Consider the following 27,472-nt stretch of genomic DNA (forward strand, 5'->3'; position numbering starts at 1 on the left):
ACCCCACTAAACACAAAGCAGTCCTGCTCCACCTAGAACAGTCCGGAGCGGATATATGCCTTCTACAAGAAAGACATCTTTTAGCCAAAGATTGTCACAAGTTGAGATCATGTAAGTTCCCTCACCAATTTTTCTCCTCCGGCCCAGACAAGAAAGCAGGAGTTGCAATTTTGGTGGCACAAACGTTCAGAGGCAAGGTCTTGGGGAAGCTTGCCGAGACCAGGCGGCGCCTGCTAGTCTACAGATTTGCGGTGGGAGACAGGACACTCACAATAGGTTCGGTGTACGGGCCCAATGAGGGTCAGGAACAATTTCTCCATAGGGCACTCACAGACATCACTGACACCACTGATCATCACATAGTTCTGGGCGGGGACCAAATTTTAGTCTTCTACAACACGTTAGACAGATCCTGCCAAAGCACTACACAGGTGGGGGCACTCACTGCAGCGGGCAAGGACAGACTACGAGACTTGGGGCTAACGGACCTTTGGCCTGAACTGCACCCTGGTGAGAGGGACTACACATACTTCTCGGAGGCACACCAGACATATGCACGACTCAACTACTTACTAGTGTCCTATGCCACTAAGTCACTGGCTATTAGTGCAGACATTAATACCGCTTCCCTCTCTGACCATGCCCCTGTCCGAACCGTCCTTTCCATGCCTGACACCCAACGTCCACATAGAGTTTGGCGCCTCCGAGACTCACTCCTACAACAGAAAGCGGTGGTCACCAAAATCTGCAGCGCGATCACCGATTATCTAACACATAACAGCAATACTGACACCACTCTCTCCACACAATGGTCCGCACTGAAGGCAGTTCTTAGGGGGGAATTCCTTTCACTTTCCACGGCCGAAAACGCAGAACGTCAAGCTAAGAGGGAGGAACTTACACGGCAAACTAGAGAGTTACAACAGATGCACCAGAGAACAGGGGCTCCGAGAATCTGGTGGCAGTTAAAAGCAGTCAGACAACAGCTCGCAGCGCTCGACCTCGACAGAGCGGAGTACGCAGCGTTACGGTTGCGCCACGCTTATTATACAGGCGGAGACAGGTGTGGGCGCTTACTGGCGCACAAACTTCGCGAAGTCACGCAGCGAAGAGAAGTCAGGGAGATAAGAAGGGGGGATGGCATCACGGTAGACCAGAATCAAGACATAGCAGAGGCCTTCAGCTCATTCTACGCGGATTTGTACAGAGCTGACCCCACCTGCCCGGAAGCGGAGTCTGAGTTCCTGGCGAGTGTCCCCCTGCCGAAGCTGACGCAGGAACAAATAGACTGCCTGGAAAAAGACATTCGGCCGGAGGAGGTGATCTCGGCCATCTCCCGGCTCAAATTAGGAAAAGCCCCGGGCCTAGGCTGTTTCCCGGTGAGTTTTTACAAAACATTCTGTTGCCAAATAGCCCCCCTACTCGCTCGACTCTTCACCTCCTTCGCTGAAGAAGGAGCGATCCATAGGGATCTGTTGGAGGCATCTATTGCAGTGATACCTAAGCCAGGTAAGGACCTGGCCGAGTGCGGAGCATACAGACCTATCTCCCTCTTAAACGTGGACCTCAAGCTGTATACAGGGATCCTCGCCTCCAGACTGGGACTATATATGGGGGGGTTGATTGACCCGGACCAATCCGGATTTATTCCGGAACGCCAGACCACGGATAATACAAAACGGGCCTTTCACCTCCTAGAAAAAGCCGCACGAACGGAAGGAGAGTTCATGATGCTGACCATTGACGTCGAAAAGGCATTTGATAGGGTACACTGGCCCTACTTAGAAAAGGTACTACTCAAAGAAGGGATAGGGCCTAAATTCCGTAATAGAGTGTTTAATTGCTACAAATTCCCGACAGCGGCGGACCGTGTCAATGGGTGCACGTCCCCCCGATTCGACATCGAACGTGGCACCAGGCAGGGGTGTCCATTATCCCCTCTTTTGTTCGCCCTGTACATGGAGCCCATTGCACACCTCCTGCGCTCCGATTCGGAGGTACAGGGTATCAAGTTTGGAGGCAGCATCCACACCGTCAGCCTATATGCCGATGATGTGTTGATTTCCCTCGCTAAACCCCGGAGCTCCCTGCCGGCGTGCATAGCGGTCCTAGAAAGGTTCGGCAGTGTCTCTGGCTTTAAGGTCAATATGACAAAATCGGTGGCCCTTGATCTCTCTCTGGACCCCACTACTCGCACTCACCTACAGGCACTGTTCCCCATACCGTGGACGTCGGACACGGTCCCTTACTTGGGGATTCAATTAGCACCCTCCCTTCAGGAATCAGTAGAGGTCAACTACTCCAAGCTGCGACAGAAGATCAGAAATGAGCTAGGCTGATGGAAATATTATCCGCTGTCCTGGCTGGGTAGGGTGGCTGCAGTAAAGATGACAATCCTCCCCCAAATCCTGTACCTTTTTCGAACGATCCCTCTTGCACCACCTCGAGGTTGGATAAAACAAGCACAGTCCGACCTGTCCCAATTCATCTGGAACGGGCGGAAACCCCGTCTGAAACGCCAGATCGCCATGCTGGCACCAGAACTGGGCGGAATCGGGATACCAGACCTTGCGACATATTTTCAAGCATCCCAACTCCGCTTTCTAGTTGTTTCAAGATCAGGCTGTAGCAGGACGGACTTTGCAGGAAATCCCCTTCATGAGACGAGAACATAGGCCGTCCAATCTCTATGCATCCTTCTTTACACGGGTTCCCCTAGAAATTTGGGATTGAGTGGGGATTCGTCAGGAGTTTACCATCTACCCCTCCCCCCTTATGCCCATTATAGGGAACCCGGACATCCACCCAGGGCTGGATGAGAAGGCGTTCTCGTGCTGGAAGCCTGCCGGCTGCCGGGCTCTCCATCATGTCTATGATTCGGAAGGGGTGATTCCCTTCCAGCAATTTCGTCAAGAATTTGGTCTGCCGAAGACGGAAAGGCTCTGCTACCTGCAGGTGAGGCATTGGGCACTAGGCACCACAGTGAGGCCGATGGCGGATAGACACCTAATCAAATTTGAACGTTGGCTGATCTCCCGCAACACTGACAAACAATTAATCACAGACCTCTATAAGATGCTGATGCAGAAACACCAATACACGTATAACGCGGGCAGAGTGCGCTGGGAGAGGAAGCTGGGGAGAACTCTGACACGCAAAGAGTGGGAAGGAGTCTATTACAGGGCGCGACACTCAGCCTACCACATGGGTCTCACGGACACACTCACGAAAATTGCATCCTACTGGTATTACACCCCTGAAAGACTGTATGAATGGACAGCAAGCAAGACCCCCTGTGCTGGCGCGGTTGTGGCCAGATTGGCACGCTGACACATATACTCTGGGACTGCCCACTTCTACAGGAATATTGGAACCAGATTTTGAAGGAGGTAGACACACACTTTGAAACAGACATCCCACGCTTACCCGCATACGTGCTCCTGGGGTTACCTAACGCACCGACGTATCCACTGAAATCACACAGAGGTCGACTGATTGCGATCGCACTGGGAATCGGCTGTGCAGAATATTGTGGCGCATTGGCGATCCAAGCATGTCCCCACACACCTGGGGTGGCTACATCGTTTGTGGATGGTTCTGGGGATGGAGAAATTGTCCCTATCAAGAGCGGGGGAGGGAGCGCGCTATGCGGAACTGTGGAAACCATTCTTGTACCTATTGACGTCTGAGTTCACGGAGGTAACCTGTCCCAAGTACCTCCGGCTTTTGAGATTGACGGATGTCGACACGGTGCCAAGCCCTCAGTGATCTGTCATCACAGACTTTGTAGGCCCCCGGCCGGAACACAAATGAACCATGGGGGTGTGGGGGTGGGATGGGGTTTGGGGGGGGGCGGGGGGGGGAAGGGGTGAGTTGGGGGAAGGGGGGGTTCGGAGTTTGAGAGACATTGTGATGGATTAAGACAGGCCCGTCCTACCCTTTCTTGCCCGTTTGGTTTTTAGTTAGTTTTTGAACTCTTTAGGGCGAGGGGCCTCGGGTGGCGAGTAAGCAATAATGACAGCTACCAGAGCTTGCAGACGTGGCACCAGACTTTCAACGACGGTGACGCAGGTCATCTAGAACTCTGGCTTCTCAGTGGAAGGGGGGAAGCTATGCATCAGTGAAACGCACCAACCACCTTAGGTTTATGACGCGGCCGGCCCTGGTTGGGTTGTAGGCGGCTTGCTGTGTATTAGTTTGCAGTCTCATTAGGTGATCCGGTTCCGGGTACTCCTCAACACCGTGTGGTGGGTCTGCGCCCAAACAGTTTTGTCATTTTGGAAATGCCACTATGTATTACCATCTGTTGCACCCTCAATAAACATATGTAATACTAAAAGCTTCACATTTTTCAGTCTTCTACAGAAATCATGGTATACCTGCACCCACCCCCAGTCTTGGCTTGTGTGTAAGGTTGTAAATGGTTGGGCTGCAACGGAGCTGTAGCTGTTTTGCTGCTATCCAAAGGCATGACCATTTTTGGAGGTGGTCGGGCATTTGTTCAAGGGTGAAGTTCTGACAGCCTGGAAACCTGTGTCCAGCAAAAGGATTTGGGGTGATACTTAGGTGCTGGTGTTAGGGAACATCTGGTCAAGAGTGGAGGCGAAGCCGCATTGTAGTTCCTTGGAAATTGAGCAGCACACGTGACACCACATTAGCGAGCTGCAAAAACCACAGTTGATGGACAGAATGCAGAACAATGTCATACATTCACCCCAATACAGAGATATGGGCCTAAATCCATCGTTTTTTTGCACTCCACACCACCCCAGTTCAGACATGGCCATATGCAAATCAGTCTGACCCTGTGCCTAATGGGAACAGTCCAGGCTTGCTTGAATCCAGTGGTGTGGAGAGCATGGGACTCACGTCTGAGCATACCCATCCCACTCGGGGTGACAAATGCAAAAACCACAGTTGATGGACAGAATGCAGAACAATGTAATTTATTCACACCAGTACAGAGATCTGGGCCTAAATCCATCGTTTTTTTGCACTCCACACCACCCCAGTTCAGACATGGCCATATGCAAATCAATCTGACCATGCACTACATCAGCGAGCGGCGCCATTTTGGTTTGGGCATACATCACAGTAAATGCCATTGTGCATGGCAGTGTAGGTTTGGGCATTTATCACAATAAATGCTATTGTGTATGGGTACATGCTTGTATGGGCGGCATGTTTTTAATTCTGGGCTGCCGTTTTTTGGGTTATGTTGCACTAGACGTCCATCCAGGCTTTCCTTAACTGAGATGAATGTCTGTGCAAAGTCCGTCGAAGATCTTCCTGATCTCACTGTTGAACCGCTGTCACCTTTACTGCGTGGATTTGTGGATAGGGAGTCATCCACTCATTGCCAAAATATGGTGTATACAACATTACGACTACCAACAAGTAAAAGGTATGAGTAACTTTATTCAGTAACTCCCCAGGGCAGGCTATCTGGCCTTCATTCAGCTGCCAACTGCCTTCCTATTTAAACATCAATAATTCCAAGGTTCTGTGTTCTACATTTCATACACAGAACATTGGCAGAGCATCAAAACATGTCTCGACCAGTACACACATTAGGAAAATCACCTAAAGGTGGTATTTTTTCACCTTAGCAGTACATACACGCCAACGTTTTATACGCAGTAAGTGGGAGACTTTATAATAATATTTGGGCAAATATTTTTCTCCACTTGACTATATCGGGGCCTGAATCAGGTATGTTGTCATGTATGGGACTTGAAAGTGTGCTACTGGAGGACTGGATATCAGAAATGCAGATACTTTCCCTCCCCCCCCCCTACTTCTCAGGAGCATGGAGAAAGCGATATGGCAGACTAAAAGTGTGTGACAAAAATGCCATGCACTGACCTGGCAGTGAAAACTACGAGTCTCACAAGCTCAGTCAAGGTTGGCAGTATCCCGCTGAGGAATCTGTAGGTGGGAGACTAGCCTTTAATTCAGAAGTCTCCCATCTGAATATGGAGGGTTGGCATGTATGATACATTAAAATGTAAATTGAAGAACACAATTTAAAAAGTGTTCGGGAACTACCTTAATGATCCATGACCAATAATTTGAAAAAAACAGATACCATGTTGAAAATAAATACAGAATATTTTATGTGAAGTTCTCTTTAAGTATCATGTCCGGGCCTTTGCAGAATCTAAAATGTGAATTTCTCTATGGGAAACATAGCATCCCTATCTCAAATTGCTTCTCAATTGGAAAGGTTAACCACTGTGAAGAATGATAATGGCCTCTATTATACTAATGGTAACATACCCAAAGATTGAGGGGCTTATTTATAAGCTCCTTGCACCGCTGGTATGTCACTTTTAGTGACGCTCCGATGGCGCACTAGCCTGCTCCATATTTACCAGGCAGCAGTAAGTCACTTTTTGTGGCTTAATGCTGCCTTATAAATATTGGTGTTGCATGTGGCGATCCCAAAAACGTACCCTTACCTAGGGGAGGCCTAAGGAAGGCACAACAAAGAAATATCTTTATTTCTACTTGCTTTTTCTTTTTCGAGGAAAAAGCCTCTTGGGATTGTTTTTCTGCTGGAAGGTTTCCCTTCCTGCACAAAAATAATCATCCCGCAACGCAAATACCTTTGGGCCGTGGTGCAAAGGTGCCTGCCTAGGCGCACGGCAGCCCATTGTGTACCAGCTCAGGGTAAAAGGACAGTATCTGATAGATATAACGCCTTCCTACCCATTTCTTTTCCCATAGGGCAGCTCAGCAGAAAGGCCGGCGGCGTTGCCCTATGGCAAAAACTCATAAATGAGGCCCTCAGTTTCTGCAACTTGAGAAAGCAGAGAAAGTTTAAATGTTTAGTAATATCCCAATACCTGTGTATGGTACCCTTTTGGGGCTTGCACAGGTCACTTTTGTTTTGTAACACACTGTTTGCTACCTCGCACATTTTGTTTGTTTTAGATACTTGCTCAAGTGCCACCATTGCCTACGTAACGTTTGTTATTGTGCTGGAGTGTCTGCCTTCTATTGCAGTATTATACCTCTACTTGTATTTTGTACGTTTTTGTAACCTGCACCCTTATCACTTTTTTCTCCTATAATGCACCGATTGCTACCTCATGTATTTTGGTTGCTCACTAGTGTCACTTTTGATCCTTGTAACTTATTGTTTGCTTTTGTATTTTGTTCCTGTATATCATTATTGGTCCTTCTGTGAAGCGCTCTGACACCTTCGGGTAAAGTCTGCGCTATATAAAATCATGATTCCTGCCAAGTATCACGCATCAGACGTGACTCTAACGCATTTCAGTGTGGTGATCCGCATCACCGCACTGAAATGCATTGTCATGCATTTGCATAATGTCTGTGCACCAGCTAAGCACTGCCTGAACGGTAAAATTACGAGTGAGCTACAGCCCCCCGAGCCTGCCGGCTTCGGGGTGCTGTAGCTGAGCTAAGGCTGCTGTTAGGCAGCTCACTGGCTGCTACAATGTATCATAAATGTCCGCTGCGCCGCTCTCAGCTCTTGCAAGGTAGTTAAGTGTGGCTGCGCAAAAGTTACGGATATCACATGGGGGGGGGGGAGGGGGGAAGGCAAGCCATACCTGGTGCCGCCGGGTGACATCACCTCCTGTTGTTGAAGGCGGGCAGTTTGTTTAGGGAAGCGCGAAGGAACTAAGGAGTACTTGCTGAAAATCATCATGGTCGCGGGGCCGGCAGCGCTGCCTGCTCGCACCCGCCGCCAGCCGCCGCTCCGACAACATGCAGGGCAGGAAATATGCAAACATGGGGGCCTCGTGTTGTTGAATTACTGCCTGAATAAAGGCCGTGAAGCTGCAGCCAGAGCGATCAGTAAGTGAGTTTCGCCTTGAATTTATTCGTAATCGCAGTGAAAACTCCAAATGCTTCCCCAGCACAGGTAGCGAATGCTCCATCGCTCCCACCCCCCAGATGCCAGTGTGATACTTGGCAGGAATGCCTTTGTCACCGTGTGCCTCAGCTATCTGTGTGAGAAGCTGAACAACTGCTGTAAATGTGACCCCCAGATGCCGCCGCAAATTTAATTGCTGAGAGGAACTGGCAGCTGGTTGTCTGGGAAACTCTCACTAAAATGTAAAAAGTGAATGGCATGTGCCAGTGAGGGGCCCGTCGAGAGGACGCGGAGTTTCTACCAACCGACCTTGGTGGTAAACTACTCCAGCCTTTAAAAATGATGTATCCAGATATACAGCCTAAAATAAACACAAAGAGAATTTAGTCTATGCTGTGTCTCCAATAGGCTTAGCGAGTTAAGGGACAGTCTGTTACTCGTCAGAAAAGACTGAGTGAGTCCTCCCCAACCCTACCTGCCTTTCAGGGATACATGCCTCCAGTGAAATCTGCAAATTTCCTTATGAACCACTCCACCTCCGGATGCCTGTGAAATGTGGGTGGAATTTACTTTTTAGCTGTGCACGTGTGATTTTAATACCTCATGGCAACTTCGAGCGTTCTGTACTACAGTGTCCTTGGTCACTATTGTGGGCGCTCAGGTCATTCAGTAATTTGTTCTTCAGCAAAACGAAAGCTGCTCAGAAACAGCATTTGTAATGTTGCATCTGGTCCCCACAAAGCACAGGAAGCATGGGTAGGTTTGCTCCTTAATTTATTCACTGTTTAACAATATAACTCTTTCATAGAGCGCCGAGCGTCTAACTCTCTCTGGCTCCAGTCGCTTCTGCCGTTAATCTCCTCGCGCGCTTTCCTTAGCCTCGCTCTGCGCATGCGTGCGTCTCACGCTCTAGCTACTGCGCAGCGCGTCATCGCGCTGTCCGCCATAGACAAGAGCGCAACACCACATATCTCCCCCTTTCCAAACCAACAACAACAACTGCAAGAGTTTCAATTCAATAGTCACTCATATCATAGTCTTTGAATCGGGGAGGCAGGATGACTGCTCTCCCGGTGCGGGTGCGCCTTACCAGGTTAGCTTCTTCACAGTTAAACCCCTCGGGGAGACTCCTAGTGTCCACCTGGTTACCGTTCTCCATGTCCCCAGTCGGGGCATCGTTGCTTCCTGCTTCTCCCAATGTCCGTGATTCTCCATTCCCTTCATTGTCTTTTATCGCAAGTCTTTCCTTCTGATCATCTTCACTTATCTGTATTTCATCCTCTCCTCCGGGTTGCTGCTCCTCTACCTTGATCGCCGGCCATTGCATGATCCTGTTGACTCTTGCCATGCGGTCTTGGGACCACACTCTCCCATCGCCGAGTAAGGCCGCTCTACCGTACACTTCACGAACTTGCAAGGGTTTGCTGTACTTGCTTTCACCCTTCTTTTGGAGAGTTGGGAGTTTGACTCTGACCCACTCCCCTTTTTCCAGAAGGACGTCCTTGGTGTTGTGTCGCTTGTTGTAGTGTGCAGCATACACTTTTTGAGCTTTTTCCAGGTTGTGCTGCACCACTGCCGGTGACCATTTACTAGTCACGGTTTTCTCTCTCCACACTACATTGTCTCTAGTGAAGGGGAACCTGCCTCTCAAGATTTGGAAAGGGCTGTAACCTAGCACAGTCGGAGTAATCCTGTATGCCCATAACATGCTTTGGACTTCTGTTTCCCACTCTTTTCCTTGCATTATGGCGGCTTGTATTGACCCCATCAGCACGCGGTTGAACCGCTCCACTTGTCCATTACACGCTGGGTGATAGACTGCAGTGTGCTTGGACTTTATTCCATTTCTCTTCATGTACCTGATCCATTTGTCCGAGGTGAACTGTGGTCCATTGTCACTCAATATTTTCTTTGGTATTCCTTCCCTCAAGAACAGTGAGGTGAGGAATATTAGCACCGTGTCCGTGTCCATGGATTCCTGCACATCTATCTCGGGCCATTTAGAGTATTTATCAATGACCACACACAGGTATTTACTAATGCCTCTGTTGTCGAGAACAGGTCCTAGGATATCCACAGCAATATCCTCCCACGGGTTTTGGGGACAGTCAAATTCTCCCAGCGCAGGTCTCAATGGTCTCAGTATTTTATCAGCTCCTTGGCACTGGACGCATTCCCTTACCTGCCTTTCTATCTGACTGTCCATTCCCGGCCACCAGTACATCTGTTTCACCCTGACTTTCGTCTTCACAATGCCTAGGTGTCCCTCGTGAAGTTGTTTCAATAGCACCGGGATTATGGCCTCCGGTGGTATCACTCTGTCCCCTCGGTACAAGAATATTCCTGAGTCACTCAACGACAACTCTTCCCGAATCTCATAGTACTTCCTCAGGTCCGCTTTGAGATTCCGCTTGTCTGGCCATCCGGAGATGAGATATTGTTTGACTTCCACTATCTCACGGTCATTCTCGTACGCCTCGGCCCATTCCTGTTTGCTTATCGTCGTCTCCATGTCGACCATGTCCGCTACCATCTCGTCCGTGTCCGGTGGGGTCACAGGTGCGTCTTCCATGGCGGAGGCTCTGCTTAGGTAGTCTGCTACCCTATTCTGTGTCCCTGGCAGGTACTCTACATCATACGTGTAGTCCAACAGCTTAAGCGTCATCTTGGCAATGCGTGGTGTGGCCGTGTCGTGGCCGCACGATGTCAGGACCTTGACCAATGGTTTGTGGTCGGTTTGTAGTTTGAACCGGGTGCCCCAGATAAATTGCCTAAACTTTCCCATGGCCCATGTAACCGCCAGCATTTCTTTTTCGATGACGCTATATTTCTGTTCGGTGGGGGATAGAGAAGTGGGGGTGGAGAAGTGTGGCTCAGTGGTTAGAGGCGGCAGACCCGGAAGCTGGGATCGACCGTGGACCAGGGTTCGATTCCCCGCCTCGGCGGGTCTCGGGCCCAAAATTCCACGGTCTCGACAATTCTCGCTCCGGTGCCTACTCGACTCACGGGGTCTCACTCTGCAACTCTGGGCAATAGCTTGCTTAATCTCCACGACGGCCCCTCGCGGCGGGATGCCTGGCTTTCACCCTGTGGACACCCTGCCGGGGTCTCTCACAGGGGAATACCAGGACGGGTTCCCTAAGCAAGCGCCAGGATGCCCTTTGGGTGACAGGTTGCGCTATATAAGTACACCTACATTTACATTACATTTACATAGAGCTCGAGATGCAAAGCTGATAGTCTCTACTGTGCCAGTCTCCCTTTCTTGAGCGAGTACCGCCCCTAATCCTTTGTCACTGGCGTCTGTTGTCAATATGGTGCTGCCTGTGGGGTCATAGCCATGTAAGGGTACTGCCTCGCTGATGTCTTTCTTCAGTCCATCGAACTCGCCTTGTGCTTCTGCGTCCCACTCGAACATTGATTTGTCCCTGATGAGCTGGCGAAGTTTATGAGTCTTAGTGGCAAAGTGTCTCACAAATTTGCTGTAGTATTCGGCCATCCCGAGGAATGACCGAACTTCCTCCTTGTTGATTGGGGCCCTGGCATCATTAATGGCTCTCACATTCTGTCGTTTGGGTGATATGCCTTGACTCCCGATCTCGTGTCCCAGGTATGTGACTGATGACATGCCTATCTTGCATTTACTCCACTCCGCAGTGAGACCCTTTTCTTGCAGTACTGTGAGCACTTTAGACAGTTTACTATCGTGGTCTTCCTGGTTCGTTCCCATTATCAGGATGTTGTCCTGGAAATATTGGACTCCCGGTAGATCCTTAAACAGACGATGCATCAGTTTTTGGAACACTGCGGCCGCAGAGGCCAGTCCAAAGGGCATGCGGCGAAACTGATAGCGCCCGAAAGGTGTGATGAACGAGGTGTATTTTCTGCTCGCTGGGTGCAGGTCGATCTGGTGATACGCCGATGTGAGGTCGATAGTGGAAAACCATGACACTCCTTTCGTTCTCGCCAACATTTCCTCAATCCTTGGTAGGGGAAACTTCTCCACTATTAGGCACTTGTTGAGTTCACGGAGGTCCACACATAAACGGACATTGCCATTGGGTTTCCTGGCCACGACCAAGGGGGCCAACCATTTGGAACTGTCAATCGGCTCGATGATCCCCTGTTGCTCTAACCTTTGGAGTTCCAGCTGTACTGCTTCTTTAATGGCGATGGGGATGTTCCTGACCTTGTGAGACACCGGGCGGGCACCTTCCTTGAGTAGTATCTTATTTACGAATTTTTCTAATTTTCCTACTGTGCCTCCGAAGACTTTGGGGTAGGCTTGATTTAGTTCATCTCGTTGGGGTGATTGGCTATCTTCTGTTAGTAGGATCGGCTCTTTGCCACCAGGATCTAACTTAATTCCCAGGTCGCCAGCATCTCTCCAGCCAAGCACAGAGGGCCCCCTCTCTGCCACGTATAGCTTGCAGGTGGCTGATCTACCTCTGAATTCGAACTTCAGTGCGCGGAATACTACTATGGGGATTGCGTTGTTGGTGTATGAAATTGGACGGATATCAGGTGGGTGTAGCATCGGCCCCAAGGTGGGTACAAAGTCTTCTTCCCACACGGATCGCTGCACTATAGTCCACGGGGATCCTGAGTCGATTGCTATGTGCACCTTTACACCACCGATGAACATGTCCGTGCGCGGTTTGTCTGAGCGCTTGCCTGTCACATCCAGCACTTGATCGTCTACACACAAAACCATGTCATCGTCCTCCAGGTCTTCTTCCGTCAAGTCCTCCGACGGTGTGGGCTCGATGCACTTCACCATGGCCTTCTTCCCCTTCTTGCGGCACACCTTTTCAAAATGGCCGACCAGGCCACAGAAAGCGCATCTGGCGCGAAACGCCGGGCACCGCTTGTCCTGGGCCGAGTGGGCCGTGCTTCCACACCTGTAGCATGAGAATTTGTAGTCTGTGGGTTGTCTTCCGGGTCCCGTTTGCTTCTCTGTCCACCTCGACTCTTGCTTCCGTACACTGGTGGACCCCTTTTGCTTGTATGCCGCAGGAGCCTCATCGATTTTGTTGACCATCTGCTTCTGCGCGTTTTCTCTTTTGGCTGCGTCTGTACAGCGCTTTGATAACTCCGCCTTTTTCACCATAGCTATGACGTCTTTGAGCGACGCTTCTCCTTGTGCCCATAGTTTGTCCTGGACCGACTTGTTTGTTGTGTGCATGACTATCTGATCCTTGATGTACTCGTCCTGAAGCTGTCCGTATTTAGATGTGATTGCAAGGCGTCGCAGGGCTGCAACGTAGTCATCTATCGACTCTCCTACCTCCTGTTTCCTTTGCTGGAAGTTGTACCGGTCGATGGATACACACACTGCCGATCGGTAGTGGTTCTAACAACAAAAGAACTGGGGGTCTATAACGGAGCTTCAAGTACTCCGAGCTGCTGCAAAACTCCTACATAAGTGAGTTAGGCGCTAATAGAGCTACAAAAGTCTCTATATCAAAATGTGTGCCAGGACAAACCTGTCGAAGAACCTACTGAGATTGTTGGTAAGACCCGTACAGAGATGTGTTGGATTCCCATCAAATAGGTATGTAGATCAAGTGTTCTCATTTGGTCATCCAAAAATGGGGTGGTATGTCTCTTGATCAATGAGACCCATCCATCGCCCTTACTCAATTGGGTCGCACCATCAATCGCTAAGGTACCCATGAACACATGATAAAGATGGGATCGAGTGCAGTGCAAAAATCAAAAGATGTGTGAGTTAAAAACAAGGGGTAAAAGGATCAATAGGCGAAAAACTCTAATGTTATTTGTCCTTTCCCTCAAACAAACAAGAACAATGCAGAGGAAGCAGTCTAAACATATAACTGCATTTACAAGGCCAACATGTTTCAGCCGGTAGGGACAAGATCCCATGGCTTTCTTCAGGGCCAGAGTTCTAAGCATTAGCTACTGCATACATAAAGTGAACGTAACGACAAACTGTAAAGGATATACATAAATAGTCCAAAATCGTGTTCCTCTGTACCAAACGGTGTCTCTTACATCTGTTAACAAGAAACAAGAAGTAAATTGTAGTAAGTCCTATCAAAACAGGAAAGACCTGGCACTGGCTTGTACTAATTAAGCCAATTTATTTTACTAATGTTACTCACCTGAATAGTACAGGGAGTGTACCTCACCTTTCCTGGAACCCAGCTCAGGAAAAAGGAGGCCCCGCTCTGTGAAGGCAAGGAAGGGGTAATGAACGGAAGGGTGGACAGTACTACTCTATCTCTCCCTCCAATACATAATATAGCCCCTATAACAGTCAAGCTTCACAGAGCCACAAAAAATCCTAAGGGTGGAATAAGTCACAGAGCCCATAAAAGTCCCAGGTTCCCAAGATCCATCACTTAATGTAAAAAGCTTTCCTCTAAATATGAGTGTCCTAAATAGGATGGAGCTAAACTGTAGCAGGTTTAGATCTGGGCTAGCAAAAGTTTGACAGACCAAGCCTGGTCTCATATCCCAGAAACATAGGTGAACCAGTCTATGCCACCCCAAAAGAAAAAAAGGCCAAACATAAATCCTAATGAGCCACTAACCTGTCCGGCGTTGTCTCATTGCAGGACCCGAGCTTTGTGGAAGGCAAAAATGGCTGCCCACAGGAAGCTTATAAAGGAGATAGGGGCGGAGTATCACGTACTCTCGCGGGATTTGATTGAACTACAGAGTGATGTCACAATCCACTGTGTTGTAGTTCACCCAAGAACTACAAGATGACATCATTACGGCCATCTTTGTAGTTTGAAATTTGAACTAGTTCAAAAATAAAGGTGCTTTATTTAACCAAGTACTCCGAGCTGCTGCAAAACTCCTACATAAGTGAGTTAGGCGCTAATAGAGCTACAAAAGTCTCTATATCAAAATGTGTGCCAGGACAAACCTGTCGAAGAACCTACTGAGATTGTTGGTAAGACCCGTACAGAGATGTGTTGGATTCCCATCAAATAGGTATGTAGATCAAGTGTTCTCATTTGGTCATCCAAAAATGGGGTGGTATGTCTCTTGATCAATGAGACCCATCCATCGCCCTTACTCAATCGGTAGTGGTTGTCAAGATCCTCCAGAGCGTTCTTGAAGACATCAACGTCTGTGTCGGGCCGTTCTTTAGGTACAATGTTCGCAAACACACGCATGCCCTCTGGGCCTAGGTTGTGCAGTAGTAGCCTTTTCTTCCGAGCACTGGGGAATGGTTCACCGTTCTCGTCCTCTAAGGCTTCCACGTAGTTCTTGAAGTACTCCCTCCAGTCTTCCCACTTCATCAGGGGTTCACATGGTCTGGGTAGGAAGGAAACGGGGGCTGTCAGTGAAGTCGCCTTGTTGGCCATTCTGGGCTCTATCCTGGGACCCCCTGATTGGCTCCCCGGGCTGCCTGGCGCACTAGGGGATCCTTCCCCACGTGAGACGTCTCCTCTGCCTCTGGGACTGCCCGGTGAGCTGTTGGTAGCTCCCTGTGTGGGGCTGAGGGGAAGCGATCCCTCTTCCTCCTTCTGAGTGTCCCCTCTTCGTGCCAGGATCCTAGCTAAGGGCCCCTCAGCGCTCTGGGTCTGCACTGACCTTTATCTGTATCACTTATCTTTTGTTCGTTGCCTGTGGTGTGGTGCCACGCGTCTGCCAGTTGTCCTGGATTTCCGCTGCTGCCACGCTCTATGGAAAAGAGCACCGCCGTATTGACCAGGTCTCTGACCTGCCCCTGATTCCTGGTGCCCTGGTCGCTGTTTCCCAGTGCTGCTGTGTGGAGACAGTGGGGTGCTCCCAGTCCTCGTCGCCACTGTAATGTTGCATCTGGTCCCCACAAAGCACAGGAAGCATGGGTAGGTTTGCTCCTTAATTTATTCACTGTTTAACAATATAACTCTTTCATAGAGCGCCGAGCGTCTAACTCTCTCTGGCTCCAGTCGCTTCTGCCGTTAATCTCCTCGCGCACTTTCCTTAGCCTCGCTCTGCGCATGCGTGCGTCTCACGCTCTAGCTACTGCGCAGCGTGTCATCGCGCTGTCCGCCGTAGACTAGAGCGCAACACCACAGCATTAAAGGGAAAAAAAATTTTTTATGGATGGCACATGCATCACGTGGGCCGTCATATGAGATCATAAACTGTGCTGCCTGAATTATGCAGAAATGCTCAATAAATTATGTGACAAGACAAATTATGCAACATAATGCAGCTCTTTCTCTGCCAATAGTATTATTTGGAAATGTTAACACACGCTAATACTGATTAAGGAAGAATGTTAACTGATTAGTACCAATTTAACACTTAGCAACTGACCAGTGATCAATTATTTTTTTGCAAAGGCTTCGCTACTAAAAGATATGCAAAACCGTTTTTAGAAAAAAAAATATTCAAAATGTTGGGACGAGTTATGGTAAAATACGTACATTTTGTGAAGTACAATTTGTGTGGAGCTTTCTAAGCTAAACAGTGCAGTGCTTAGAGTTCCAGTCTTCTTGTTCATGTTTGCGGACTTGTGGTTATATATGTTTGTAATTAAAATATAGACGGTGAACAATAAATCATTAAAAGATGTACTCACACCTCAGTCATTGCGGCCATGGCCTGCCAGTTGCTGCAGGTTCGCCTTGCAAAGAGTAAGAGCCAGAGTGACAGGTATCTCCAAAGCTAGATGAGTTACTAATGCTATATAGAGTTTCTTGTTGCGGGAATGGTTATAATTTGTCATATTTATTTTTTCATCGTCTTCATTGCTTTATTTTGATCTCAAGAAAGTGTCACTCATACTCATTGAAATGTCACTCATTATAACACTAAAATTATGAAAATGTCACACATGGCAATCTGAAACCTTGGCAACTATGTAAAATTGCTTACCAAGATGGCCGCCATGTTATTACTAGCTTTCAACAGAAAGATGGCCGCCCCACACACCTCTGCCCCAATCTGGTAGCTACCGCAGGTAGACAGTTCTTCATAAAAAGGTCCTATTTTTACCATTGTGAGCACAGCAGCCTCTTCTCCAAAAGTTCAAGTGCGGCACGTGTGTGTACCCAGTCCCGCCGGGCGGACTCCGGGTTATTCTCGAGCCCGATAGACATATCTTTTTGCCTTCTGCTGTGACTCGTCACACGGTTCCCACTGCGGACTCCAAGCGGCGGTGCCATCTGTGTGCGCAAACCAACTTCTGTGCAAGGCGTGCGCGGGCAGCCGATTTCCAATCATCCGCGGCACCGGAGAAGCAGGTCACAGTTGTTTCTGTGCTCCCTGCGCGAGTCTGGGCTGGGGTTTGTCCTGAGCAGCGGCCATATTGAAACCAGGCAGATCGTGCAGAGCTCCCGTAGTCTTGACAAAGTTCCGCCTGGTTCCTTTATGGAGACCAGCTGTCTGACAATTTGCCATATTTTCGAAATTGCCGCCAAAGAGGATTTTATTCTCTATGTATGTTTCCGAGAGGCACTGTCTCCTTTCTCTTCAATAACTCAACTTCCTTCCCACCAGTGGCTCCCTTTCTGCTGACCACCCATTTGAATTTCACCAGTGCTGTCCCCCCTCACTCATGAGACCAGAGCAGAGAGAGAAAGAAAAGGGGGGGGGGGGGAGAGAGAAAGAAAAGGGGGGGGGGGGGGCGTTTAATTTTCTTTTCTCTCTTTCAGGTTTTAACTTTCAAGCAGGAGCGCACGATCGGCGATTGCATCTGAGGGTCCGATGCCACCCGAGCAGTGTTTTGTGGACGGGCGCGATGGAGCTATGGGCACAGGAAGCGAGCGTTCGTGATTACAACAGGGTTGGCAAAGACTGTCGGAGACTGTCGGGTGCAAGGTAAGTTTCAGCCCAACGGAGCGTGTGCGACGTTTGAATCAACATTAGGGTAAAGAAATGTTAACGGAGCAAAGCAGGGTCTGCTTCGGCAGCAGTCGAATGGGAGACCGTTCGGGGTTTTGTAAAACAAATCGATCGCTGAGTCTGTAGGTGGGGCCAGACTCTGTTTATATTGTGTGGGAAAGCTTGTTCATTTTATGAAGCAGGGCAGCTTTAAATAAGGTGTGATTCTGGGCAAATTCATTTAATCTCAATATGCGTAACGAAATGAATGTTGTAATGTTATGCTGTCCCCCAATGAAAACGCTGTACTCGCTGGGAAGATTCACTGTTATTATTTATTTAATGCTTCCCAAAGAGCGCCGAGCCTCTGCACGCGACTCGGTTCTTCGCGCCTAATGAATTGCGCTGCGCGCGCAGCCAACATGGCCGCTGGCACGTCGCCGACGTGACGTGCAACCACTAGACTGCATACTACATATCTCCCCTTTTTTCCACGCATAACAAATATTCCAACTTACAGTTCACTGTTCATTTCATAGTCCCTGAACCTTGCTGGCTTGACCACTGCTCTACCCCTCCGGGTCAGTCTTATCGGGGTAGTGGGAGCCACTTCTTCGTTTCTTCCCCCTCCGCTTGGCGCAGCCGCACTGCCATCTCCTCCACTCAGGTGCTCTCCGACTCTCTGCTCCTGGTCACCTCCATCAGCTCTTTCCCTTAGTTGTTCTCCTTCTCTCGCCTCAGATTCTGGCGCCGGTTGTTCCCGTGGGACAGTTCCACTTTCTGTAGAGTTGTTATCCTGGTGCACTCTAAATTTCTACAATGTTTTAAGCGAATAGTTTTTGAATTAGCAGACTCATGTCACAAGGCGTCCTTCCCTTGTCTTAAAGCAACCTGATAAGTAGTGTGGAGGGAAACTCCCTCCCACAAATGAGTGCGCTGGTTTGCAATGAAACTCAAAGGTTCCTTCACCACATTTTTTCAAAGTTTCATCCGTAAGTTATTCCATATTTTACAAATCAATGATCCATTTTAGTAATCCATATGATTTATTGTTTTTTATTTCACAATTTCTTGCAGGTTATCTTGCCAATAGTCAATACATCTTTAGCACCCAATCCATTTCGGGTCCAAAGGAATAGACCCTTCGTCAGGGGACTATGGAATGAAAGGAAACAGGACCAATTAATTCACTGTCCAATGTACACAAAAATCAATACAGTTACCTCAATAATAGAATTGAACTTCCTAAATTATTACACACAGATGCTGAGTCGGTACATTTATAATCAGCTCTAATTTGTCTAATGTAATGCAATATCACTTTCCTAATGTCGATCCTATCTAAATAAAAAATATGCGATTCGCCACCTCACAGATAAAAAGATAGTATTATAGTATAAGATCGCCTGGCTTTAAATATACGATCACGCTTCAGTTCTACTTACATTCGACCATCCGGTCTGCTACACGCAGTGTACTGGCGTATTGGCGTTCTCAAAGTTACGCGCCAAATGTTAAGGGGCAAACTAATGAGTAAAGTTCCGCTCACGTGATCGGAAAGCCTTCCAATCACGGCAGTGTTATACTCAAGTCATGTGACAAGGTCCATTCTAACTTCAAGGAAGTAGGTTATGTAAACAAACTAAGAGCTACCGATACGTAGTGCATGGAAAATCAAAACATGTACGTGATATTGGCATTGTGTATGTGCAACACTCAAATACAATACAATAGAAATGGAAATGAATAAAAAAGAACATGTAATTAACTTAATCAGGATTTCAAGAATCACTTCTAGGGTCACGGATATGGTCCAAGCCTATAGTTGGAAAATTTACAAAAAACATGAATATTCTATTCGGTCATTGAGCCCAATGGGGTGGGCAGAATTAAGTTTTTTGATCCAGTAATATTCGCATCTAAGTCTTTGTTTAGAAGGATCCAGGTCGCTGCGTGGGGAGATTCTCTCCAAAACCGTGAATCTTAACTGAGAAATTTGGTGTCGAGCTTCAAGCCAGTGGCATGCAATAGTAGATTTGGAATTCATGAGTCTAATATTGCTCTTATGCTCAGTTATGCGTGTTTTGACTTTTCTTTCGGTCTGACCTACATATGTTTTGCCACAAGGGCATTTGATGGCATACTCACAATTCATAGTGTCGCATGTACTGTTGTGTTTCAATTCGATTTGATGCCCTTTGGTGGGGTGGGTAAATTGATTTCCCATAATCACATTCCCGCAATGGGTACAGTTTTGACATTTTTGCATTCCACGAAAGGTCATAGTGGGTTTCTTCGGAGTGTTCAAAAGTTCCTTAATGTTTTTCGACCTTTGAAACGCAAAAGTTATTTTTTCATTGTAAAGATCTTTTAAATCTGGCTCTTGCTGAATAAGTCTCCAATGTTTGTTGACAATTTTTTTGATTTTAGGTGCATCTGTTGAGAATTTCAATACACATACAGTTTTAGCTTCTTGGGTTTTAATTGTCTCTTTTAACATGCTGGTTCGAGACCGATTTGCCACTTTATTTAAAGATGTTTGCAATACATCATTAGGATATCCTCTTGATTGATATTTCATTACTTTGTCTTGCAAAACTTTAGTCAACTCTTCTTCATTGGAGGTGATTCTTTTCATTCTTATAAATTGTGAAGTAGGTAAGTGTTTTTTCAAAGACATAGGGTGAAAACCTTGAAACAATAGTGAAGAGTTTTTATCTGTTTTCTTGATGTGGACGTTCGTGTTGATGGTGTTATTTACAATTGCCACTTTAACATCAAGGAATGCTATAGATTGTTCATCTATGGTGTGAGTGAATTTGATCCGTTCATTACATGCATTGAGTGCAATGATGTTGTTTTCCAGGTCTTCTCTTGCTCCTCTCCATATTATGAATAGATCATCAATGTACCTTTTGTACATAATCAAATGTTCTGTTCATAACGGGTTTTCAAGGATGTGATCAGTTTCAAATTTGTTCATAAAGATATTGGCGTATGAGGGCGCCCCCCCAAATCCCATAGATGTGCCGCTACTTTGGTTATAAAATTTTCCATCCCATTCAAAATTGCTGCAAAACAATGCAAATTGCATGAGTTGTATGATGAACAGTTTCTGTTCCTCTTCAAGGTCACTGTTTATAAGGCTCCATTCTAATGCCTCTATACCCTCGTTGTGGGGGATAGAGGTGTAGCGGGCGGTAACGTCAATGGTGCACAGTAAGTATGTTTCATTCATGTCTAGTACAATATTTTTCAACAAGTTCAAAAAAGCCGTCGTGTCTTTAATGTATGTGGCACAGTTTTGTACGATCGGTTGCAAGAACCTATCAACAAATTTCCCTATGGGTTCAGAGATTGACCCGCACGCAGAAACGATGGGTCTGAATGGCGGATTGTGAAGATTCGTATGTATTTTCGGTGTCATATACAACTTCGGTCGTCTGGGGTGTTTCATTTCAAAATACTGTTTAGTTTTTTCATTTATCCACTTCATCTCATGGGCATGATTGATGATTTTTTGTAGAATCAGTTGGTATTCTTGAGTAGGATCAGATTCTAGTGGAAGATATATATCGGAGTTGTTCACATGATCATTCACATTTTTTGTGTAAAAATCAGTATCCATGACCACTAGGGCCCCTCCTTTGTCTGCCTTTTGGAATGTCAGTCGCTTGTTGTTGTTCAGATTTTTCAAGGTATTCCATTCACTAGATGTGAGGTTACTTTTTTTAGGTTTGGTGTATGTAATTTGTTGAACATCTGTAAGGACCGATCGCTCAAAAGCTTCAATAGTTTTATGCGTGAATGGGGCACAGAACGAGCTTTTGGGTCTAAATTCTTTCTCCCAAGTTTTTTCAGCTTGAACTTCAGTGGAATCTTTAAAGAAGTATCTTAATTTCAACGATCTGAAGAATTTAAACAGTGCAATATCTGTTTCAGCTGGGTTGGAGCAATATGTAGGTACAAATGTCATCCCTTTGTTAAGAATTTTGGTTTCAGCTGGTGTGAGTTGTTTAGATGAAATGTTAACAATTAGGTGGTTTTCGTTTTTTGGCTCCTTGTCCTTTCTGCAATGCATTAGTTGGTTTTCGTTTTTTGGCTCCTTGTCCTTTCTGCAATGCATTGCAGAAAGGACAAGGAGCCAAAAAACGAGCTTATCGTGTCCATCTGTCCTTGTCCCCGGTCTTGCATGAGGACGGCACCTAGTCCCTTGTCGCTGGCGTCCGTGGCAGCACTGTCCTACCTTGACGGTCGTATCCTTGGAGCGGAATAGCTTCCGCCACTTCTTTCTTGATCACCTCGAATTCTCCTTGTGCCTCCTCTGACCAGTTGAATTCTGTGTTCTCTCGTGTCAGTTGCCTCATATGATGTGTCTTGGAGGCGAAGTGCTGCACGAATTTGCTGTAATATTCTGCCATTCCGATAAATGACCTGACTTCTTCTTTGTTGGCTGGTGGGGCTGCCTCACATATCGCTTTCACGTTTTCTGCTTTCGGGGTCACTCCTCGCACTCCTATTTCGTGCCCCAGGTAGGTCACTGATTCCATCCCGATGCGACACTTGGACCATTCTGCCGTGAGGCCCTTTCTTTCTAGGATCTGTAGTACCTTCTCCAGTTTCACATCGTGGTCTGGTCTATCTCGCCCCATCCCCAGGATGTCGTCCTGGAAGTATTGGACTCCGGTGGTTTTCTGGAAGAGTTGGTGCATCAGCTTCTGGAATACTGCTGCCGCTGAGGCCAGCCCGAACGGCATGCGGCGGAACTGATAACATCCGAATGGGGTGATGAACGATGTGAGACGGCGGCTTTCCGGGTGTAGGACAATTTGGTGGTAGGCGGAGGTCAAATCAATGGTGGAGTACCATTTGATACCCCTGGTGCTGGCCAGCATCTCTTCTATCCTGTGTAGGGGAAACCTTTCCACCACAATGTTCTTGTTCAGTTCGCACAGTTCGACACACAGCCTGACCTTGCCGCTGGGTTTCTTGACCACCACCAAGGGCGCCAGCCACTCGGCGCACGTGATGGGCTCGATGATCCCTTTCCTTTCCAGGTCCTGGAGTTCTTCTCGGACTGCTTCCCGTACTCCCAACGGGATATTTCTCGCCTTGTGGGCCACTGGCACTGCGTCGTCTTTTAGGATGATTTTGTGTGAGAATTTTTCCAACTTTCCCACCGTGCCACCGAATACCTTGGGGAATCCGCTCTTCCACTTGTCTAGGTCTGGCCAGGCTTCTGGTTCCGTTAGTAATATCTGTTCCTTACCTCCTGGGTCCAGCTTGATGCCTAGGTCACCTTGGTCCAGCCATCCTAGGACCGAGGGGCCCTTCTCCGACACATAGAGTTTGCAGAAGGCGGATCGGCCTCGAAATTCAAAGTTTAACGGTCTGAATCCCGCCATTGGTATGCGGTCCCTGTTGTATGTGACCGGGCGGATGTCCAGTTTTTCCAGTTCTGGGCCTAGACGCGGTGCAAATTTTTCCTCCTACACTGCCCTCTGAACGATGGTGTAGGGTGAGCCCTTGTCAGCCACCACACTGATTGTGATACCCCCTATTGACATTTCTAGGACGGGCTTCATTGTTCTCTTGCCATCGATGCCCAGGACTTGGCCATCCACGCTCAACACCTGGTCGTAGATACAGAGTACCGTGACGACATCTTCCTCTGTCCCTTCTTCTTGTTCGTCGTTGCCTTGACCCACGTATTTTACCGTGCTCTTGGAGGCCTTTTTCCTACACACCTTCTCATAGTGTCCAATTATTCCACAATACATGCATTTGGCGCGAAACGCTGGGCATTTTCTGTCGTGCGCCTCGTGTGACCAGCTCCCACACCTGTAACATGACTTCCTGTTGCTTCCCGCTTGTTTTCCCGGGGGGCCCACATTGCTTTGCCATTTGCTATGTCCCTTCTCTGCTGACTTCTTGTTCTGGTAGTCCTTGCGGGGCTAGGCACTGTCTCCTTCTTCGTTGCATCTGCACACCTTCATGCTAACTCTGCTCTTTTGACGATGACCATCACCTCTTTTAGGGTGGTGTCCCCATTGGGCCATAGTTTGTCCTGCACAGCCGTGCATGTGGTGTGCATCACCACCTGATCTTTGATAAACTCTTCTTCCCAGTTGTCGTATTTGCACGTGGACGCTAGTCGTTTCAGCGCCGCCACATATTCTTCCACCGTCTCTCCCGGGCGCTGTTTCCTCTGCTGGAAGTTGAATCTATCCACTGATACGCACACTGCCGGCCTGAAGTGTTCGTTGAGATCATCAATTGCATGGGCGTATACATCATCGTCCGTGCTTGCTCTCTGTTTTGGTACCAAGCTTTTGTAGACTCTCAGACCCTCGGGCCTAGGTTTAACAACAAGATGCGTTTTTTTCTCGAGGGTTTAAACACTTCTTCATTTTCGTCTTCCAATACACCTATGAAGTTATCAATATATTCTCTCCAATCTTCCCACTTCATAAGTGGTTCTCCCGGTCTTGGTAGAAACTGTACCGGAGCCATTGCATATCCTGCCTGCGCGCTCATCTTCTCGCTCTTGACCGCGAGTTGTTCACTTCCCGCGCCTCTGGGGCTCCCTGGCGTGCTGTCCGGCTCACTCTTACTTGCGTGGGCTTGGGGACTACTTGTGTCAGCCCCCTCGCTCTTTTGTGAGGTATCCAGCACGGGGTGTCTCTGAGCGTGGTTTGGCGCGCTTTGCTAGTGTCACTGGGGTCTGTCCACCCACTACCGCTTAGTTGCCTGGCTTCCTGGCATCAGGGGGGCTCTGCCGCGCTCTTTGGGGTTTGTACCTGTTGGTAGCCGTGTGTCAGTTCCGTTTCTCTGTTCTTCTGGCTGCCAGGTTCAGTGGTCTTGTCTGCTGCTTGTTGTGAGGTTCTTTTACAGTCACCAGTGTATCGGCTGTTTCCCTCGGTGGTTGTTTTCGGTGGGGGGGGCCTTCTATCCCACCTTCGTCGCCATTGTAATGTTATGCTGTCCCCCATTGAAAACGCTGTACTCGCTGGGGAGATTCACTGTTATTATTTATTTAATGCTTCCCAAAGAGCGCCGAGCCTCTGCTCGCGACTCAGTTCTTCGCGCCTAATGAATTGCGCTGCGCGCGCAGCCAACATGGCCGCTGGCACATCACGTCGCCGACGTGACGTGCAACCACTAGACTGCATACTACAAATGTGTCCTCTTGTAACATAACTGGTGCTATGTAAAGCCCCTGATAGCTGAGTCGGTACACGCTTACGGTTTACAGGATAGCTCGTTTTTTTGAACTTGCACGCTGTTTTAGCACGGCCCAGCTGCAGCCATTGATAGTGATCAGTAGGAAGGTAATTGTGGTGTTGAATTCAGGCTGTGTGGATTTTGACAATTATTGACTGAATATTTGGGAGCTTTGCACAGTTTGAGGTGTAAGGACACAGATCGCTTCTATTTTAGGTAAAGCAAAAAAGTGCCAGACTGCACAGTGCGCCTGTGGTAATGGAGATAATGCGACAATTGAGAAGAATTTATGCCCAAATCTAAGTTTTTGCTATTTTGCAGCATGTACGTTATGACGTGTTATCCCCATTTATATAATAGAACTCACATTAGCAGAGTCAATAGGGCTGGCTTTAATGTGCCAACAAATGCGCGCTTATTACACATAAATAACATTGTACCTCAAGCCCACGTCATTCGGTGACAGCTTACGGCCTGCTGTTTAGTTTGCGTATTTTCACTTCAACTAGGGAAATACTCCCAATAACGCCAAATGTTTCTTCATTAGGAAATGTATAATTGCTTTATGTAGTGTTTAATTTAAATGTGTAAAAATTGCTTTAGGGGGACTTGGCTGCGGTTAGACTACGCAAAACAAGATAAGTAAAGCAACTATATAGAAGGTAGTGTCTATTTTAATTTTGGCGCAAAATTTTTAATGTTACGGTGTACAATATCGGAGCACCGAAGCACAGGGTCAAGTAACCTGGAACAATCTTATCCGCAGTATGATCTCCAGGGCTTTACGGGGGCCGGGCTGGGTTTTAGTAATGACAGTTGAATCAGGTCTCTATCGGGCTCTGTTTTGTGCCCTGGCATAGGTGCGCTGTTTTTCCTGACTGCAGGGACAGCGGGCACTTTGAGGTGCGTGTGCGCACACTGCTCACTTCTCATTAGGGGAGAACTTATGGCATGTCGTCATGCCAGGTGAGCGTTGTAGGGGAAGGGAAATCCTGTAAAGGGAGTCCTTTTCTCTATGGTTTTCCTTTCTCTTTTGAAAACATCGTCATGGTGTCACCAGGGCTGCAAGTGGAAGCTTTTCAATATTATATACAATCCATAGTCACTGCTCATCTATCCTAAGTGGCTAACAACCATTGGGAAAACCTTGTAGGTATGGTTACTTGGGGTAGTATCATAGATCTGGGTGCAATGACAGAAACAGCGAAACACAATTAGGGAAGCACAATATGCTGAGCACAGATGTCTAGCTTAATGACATTTTAAACCGGGCCCTTAATTACATTGGCCACGCCCCTTTGAGAGACACACTCCCGGGTTTTCAGCCGCAGTTAGGTGCAATGATAGTGCGCTCTGCGCTGTTTGTAGGACGTGACCTTGATTAGGTGAACAGACAAGGGTTTCGTAAGGAATAACGCTACCCCCTTCTCCGCGCATGGCCCCCATTGTCCAGAACAAGGAGCGAGCTGTGCCCTAGAGTGAGTGGGGTCCTGCCCAGAAAAACTGCGACGCACTGACCATTGAACATAAACCATTCAATTTTGCCATCAGGAAGGTGTGGGCGCATAAATAGTGATGCAGTAGGGCTACCTCTTGTAGTGTCATCGAGTGGTACTCTGTGGGCTTCAGACTGCAGGCTATGATTCAGAGCTATGGGTAGGGACTGTCATTGGTTCCTTAATAGATACATTTTCCCCGTCCAGTGACAACACTTACTAATTGACTAATGGTTGTGGTAAAAAGACAGGCCTGGCTCGGAGTTCCCAGATTATAAGGATATCATGCCTTTGACTGGTCCAGACTGCAGGCTATGTTTAGGATCTATGGGTAGGGGCTGTCATTTAGGCCCCCCTTCTCATCAATACGGGAATAACATTCTGTTGTGGATTGTTAGTTTATTGGCTTTTAGAAACAGCAACAGCAGCAAGATATGCATTACTGAAGGCAACGACTTTTAGGTGGCAAGGAATTCCAGGGTTCCCCACTTGGAGCAAAAAAAAAAAAAGTGAATCCTCCAGTGGATTTCGTATTGGAACCTAAGTTGAGAATCTGAGTTGCTACCTCTGAGCGAAGGGCCCTGTTTTGTCGGCATTGCTTACATTTTGTTTGTAGTGGCACTCCTTTGCCTTGAGATGCTCGGTAGATGGCGCAGAATGCCTTAAACATTGATCTAGCCAGATCAGGTAGCCATTGAGGTGCTGGGGGGAGTGGCGTCATTTGTTCTTGGGGGGAATTAGGTGAGCATAGTGGGAGAAGGTCGGCTGGCATATGCTGCCCACTCTTCTAGAGGGCATATTGCACCAGTCCAAACGACCTTTATTGATGGTAGGTTAAAGACTACCTTATTGGAAAGCTATCCTAGTGGTAGCTGTGGAGAGCAGTCTGCAGGTTAAGTGTTAGAGGGATGTAATCAGCCTGTGTTACCAGTCTACAATCTCATGAGTGAGTGGATGAAGGGTGAACCACATCGGGTATATATAAAAAATATGTAGTTGTTCTAAACACATCCCTCTAGTCCCCTTTTGGGGCTAGAGGCAAAAAATTAGTCAATAAACTTATTGAATACACGGTAAAGTAGCGCAATATACGTTGAGCCCTATGGGGAAT

General features: G+C 47.7%; 1 protein-coding gene across 1 annotated transcript in view; it reads right to left on the bottom strand.

Moving 5' to 3' along the window:
* LOC147730763 (BRCA1-associated RING domain protein 1-like) overlaps positions 1 to 17,134 on the bottom strand; it is a 543,323-nt gene extending 526,189 nt beyond the window's left edge. Inside the window, exon 1 of the mRNA XM_086955577.1 lies at positions 16,814 to 17,134. Coding sequence (XP_086811703.1) covers positions 16,814 to 16,983 — 170 coding nt within the window. The 5' untranslated portion in view covers positions 16,984 to 17,134. The remainder of the gene's footprint in view (positions 1 to 16,813) is intronic.
* Between the last annotated feature and the right edge of the window lie 10,338 nt (positions 17,135 to 27,472).

The sequence above is a fragment of the Lissotriton vulgaris genome, chromosome 2_1, assembly GCF_964263255.1.
Source record: "Lissotriton vulgaris chromosome 2_1, aLisVul1.2, whole genome shotgun sequence".
Lineage (NCBI taxonomy): Eukaryota > Metazoa > Chordata > Amphibia > Caudata > Salamandridae > Lissotriton > Lissotriton vulgaris.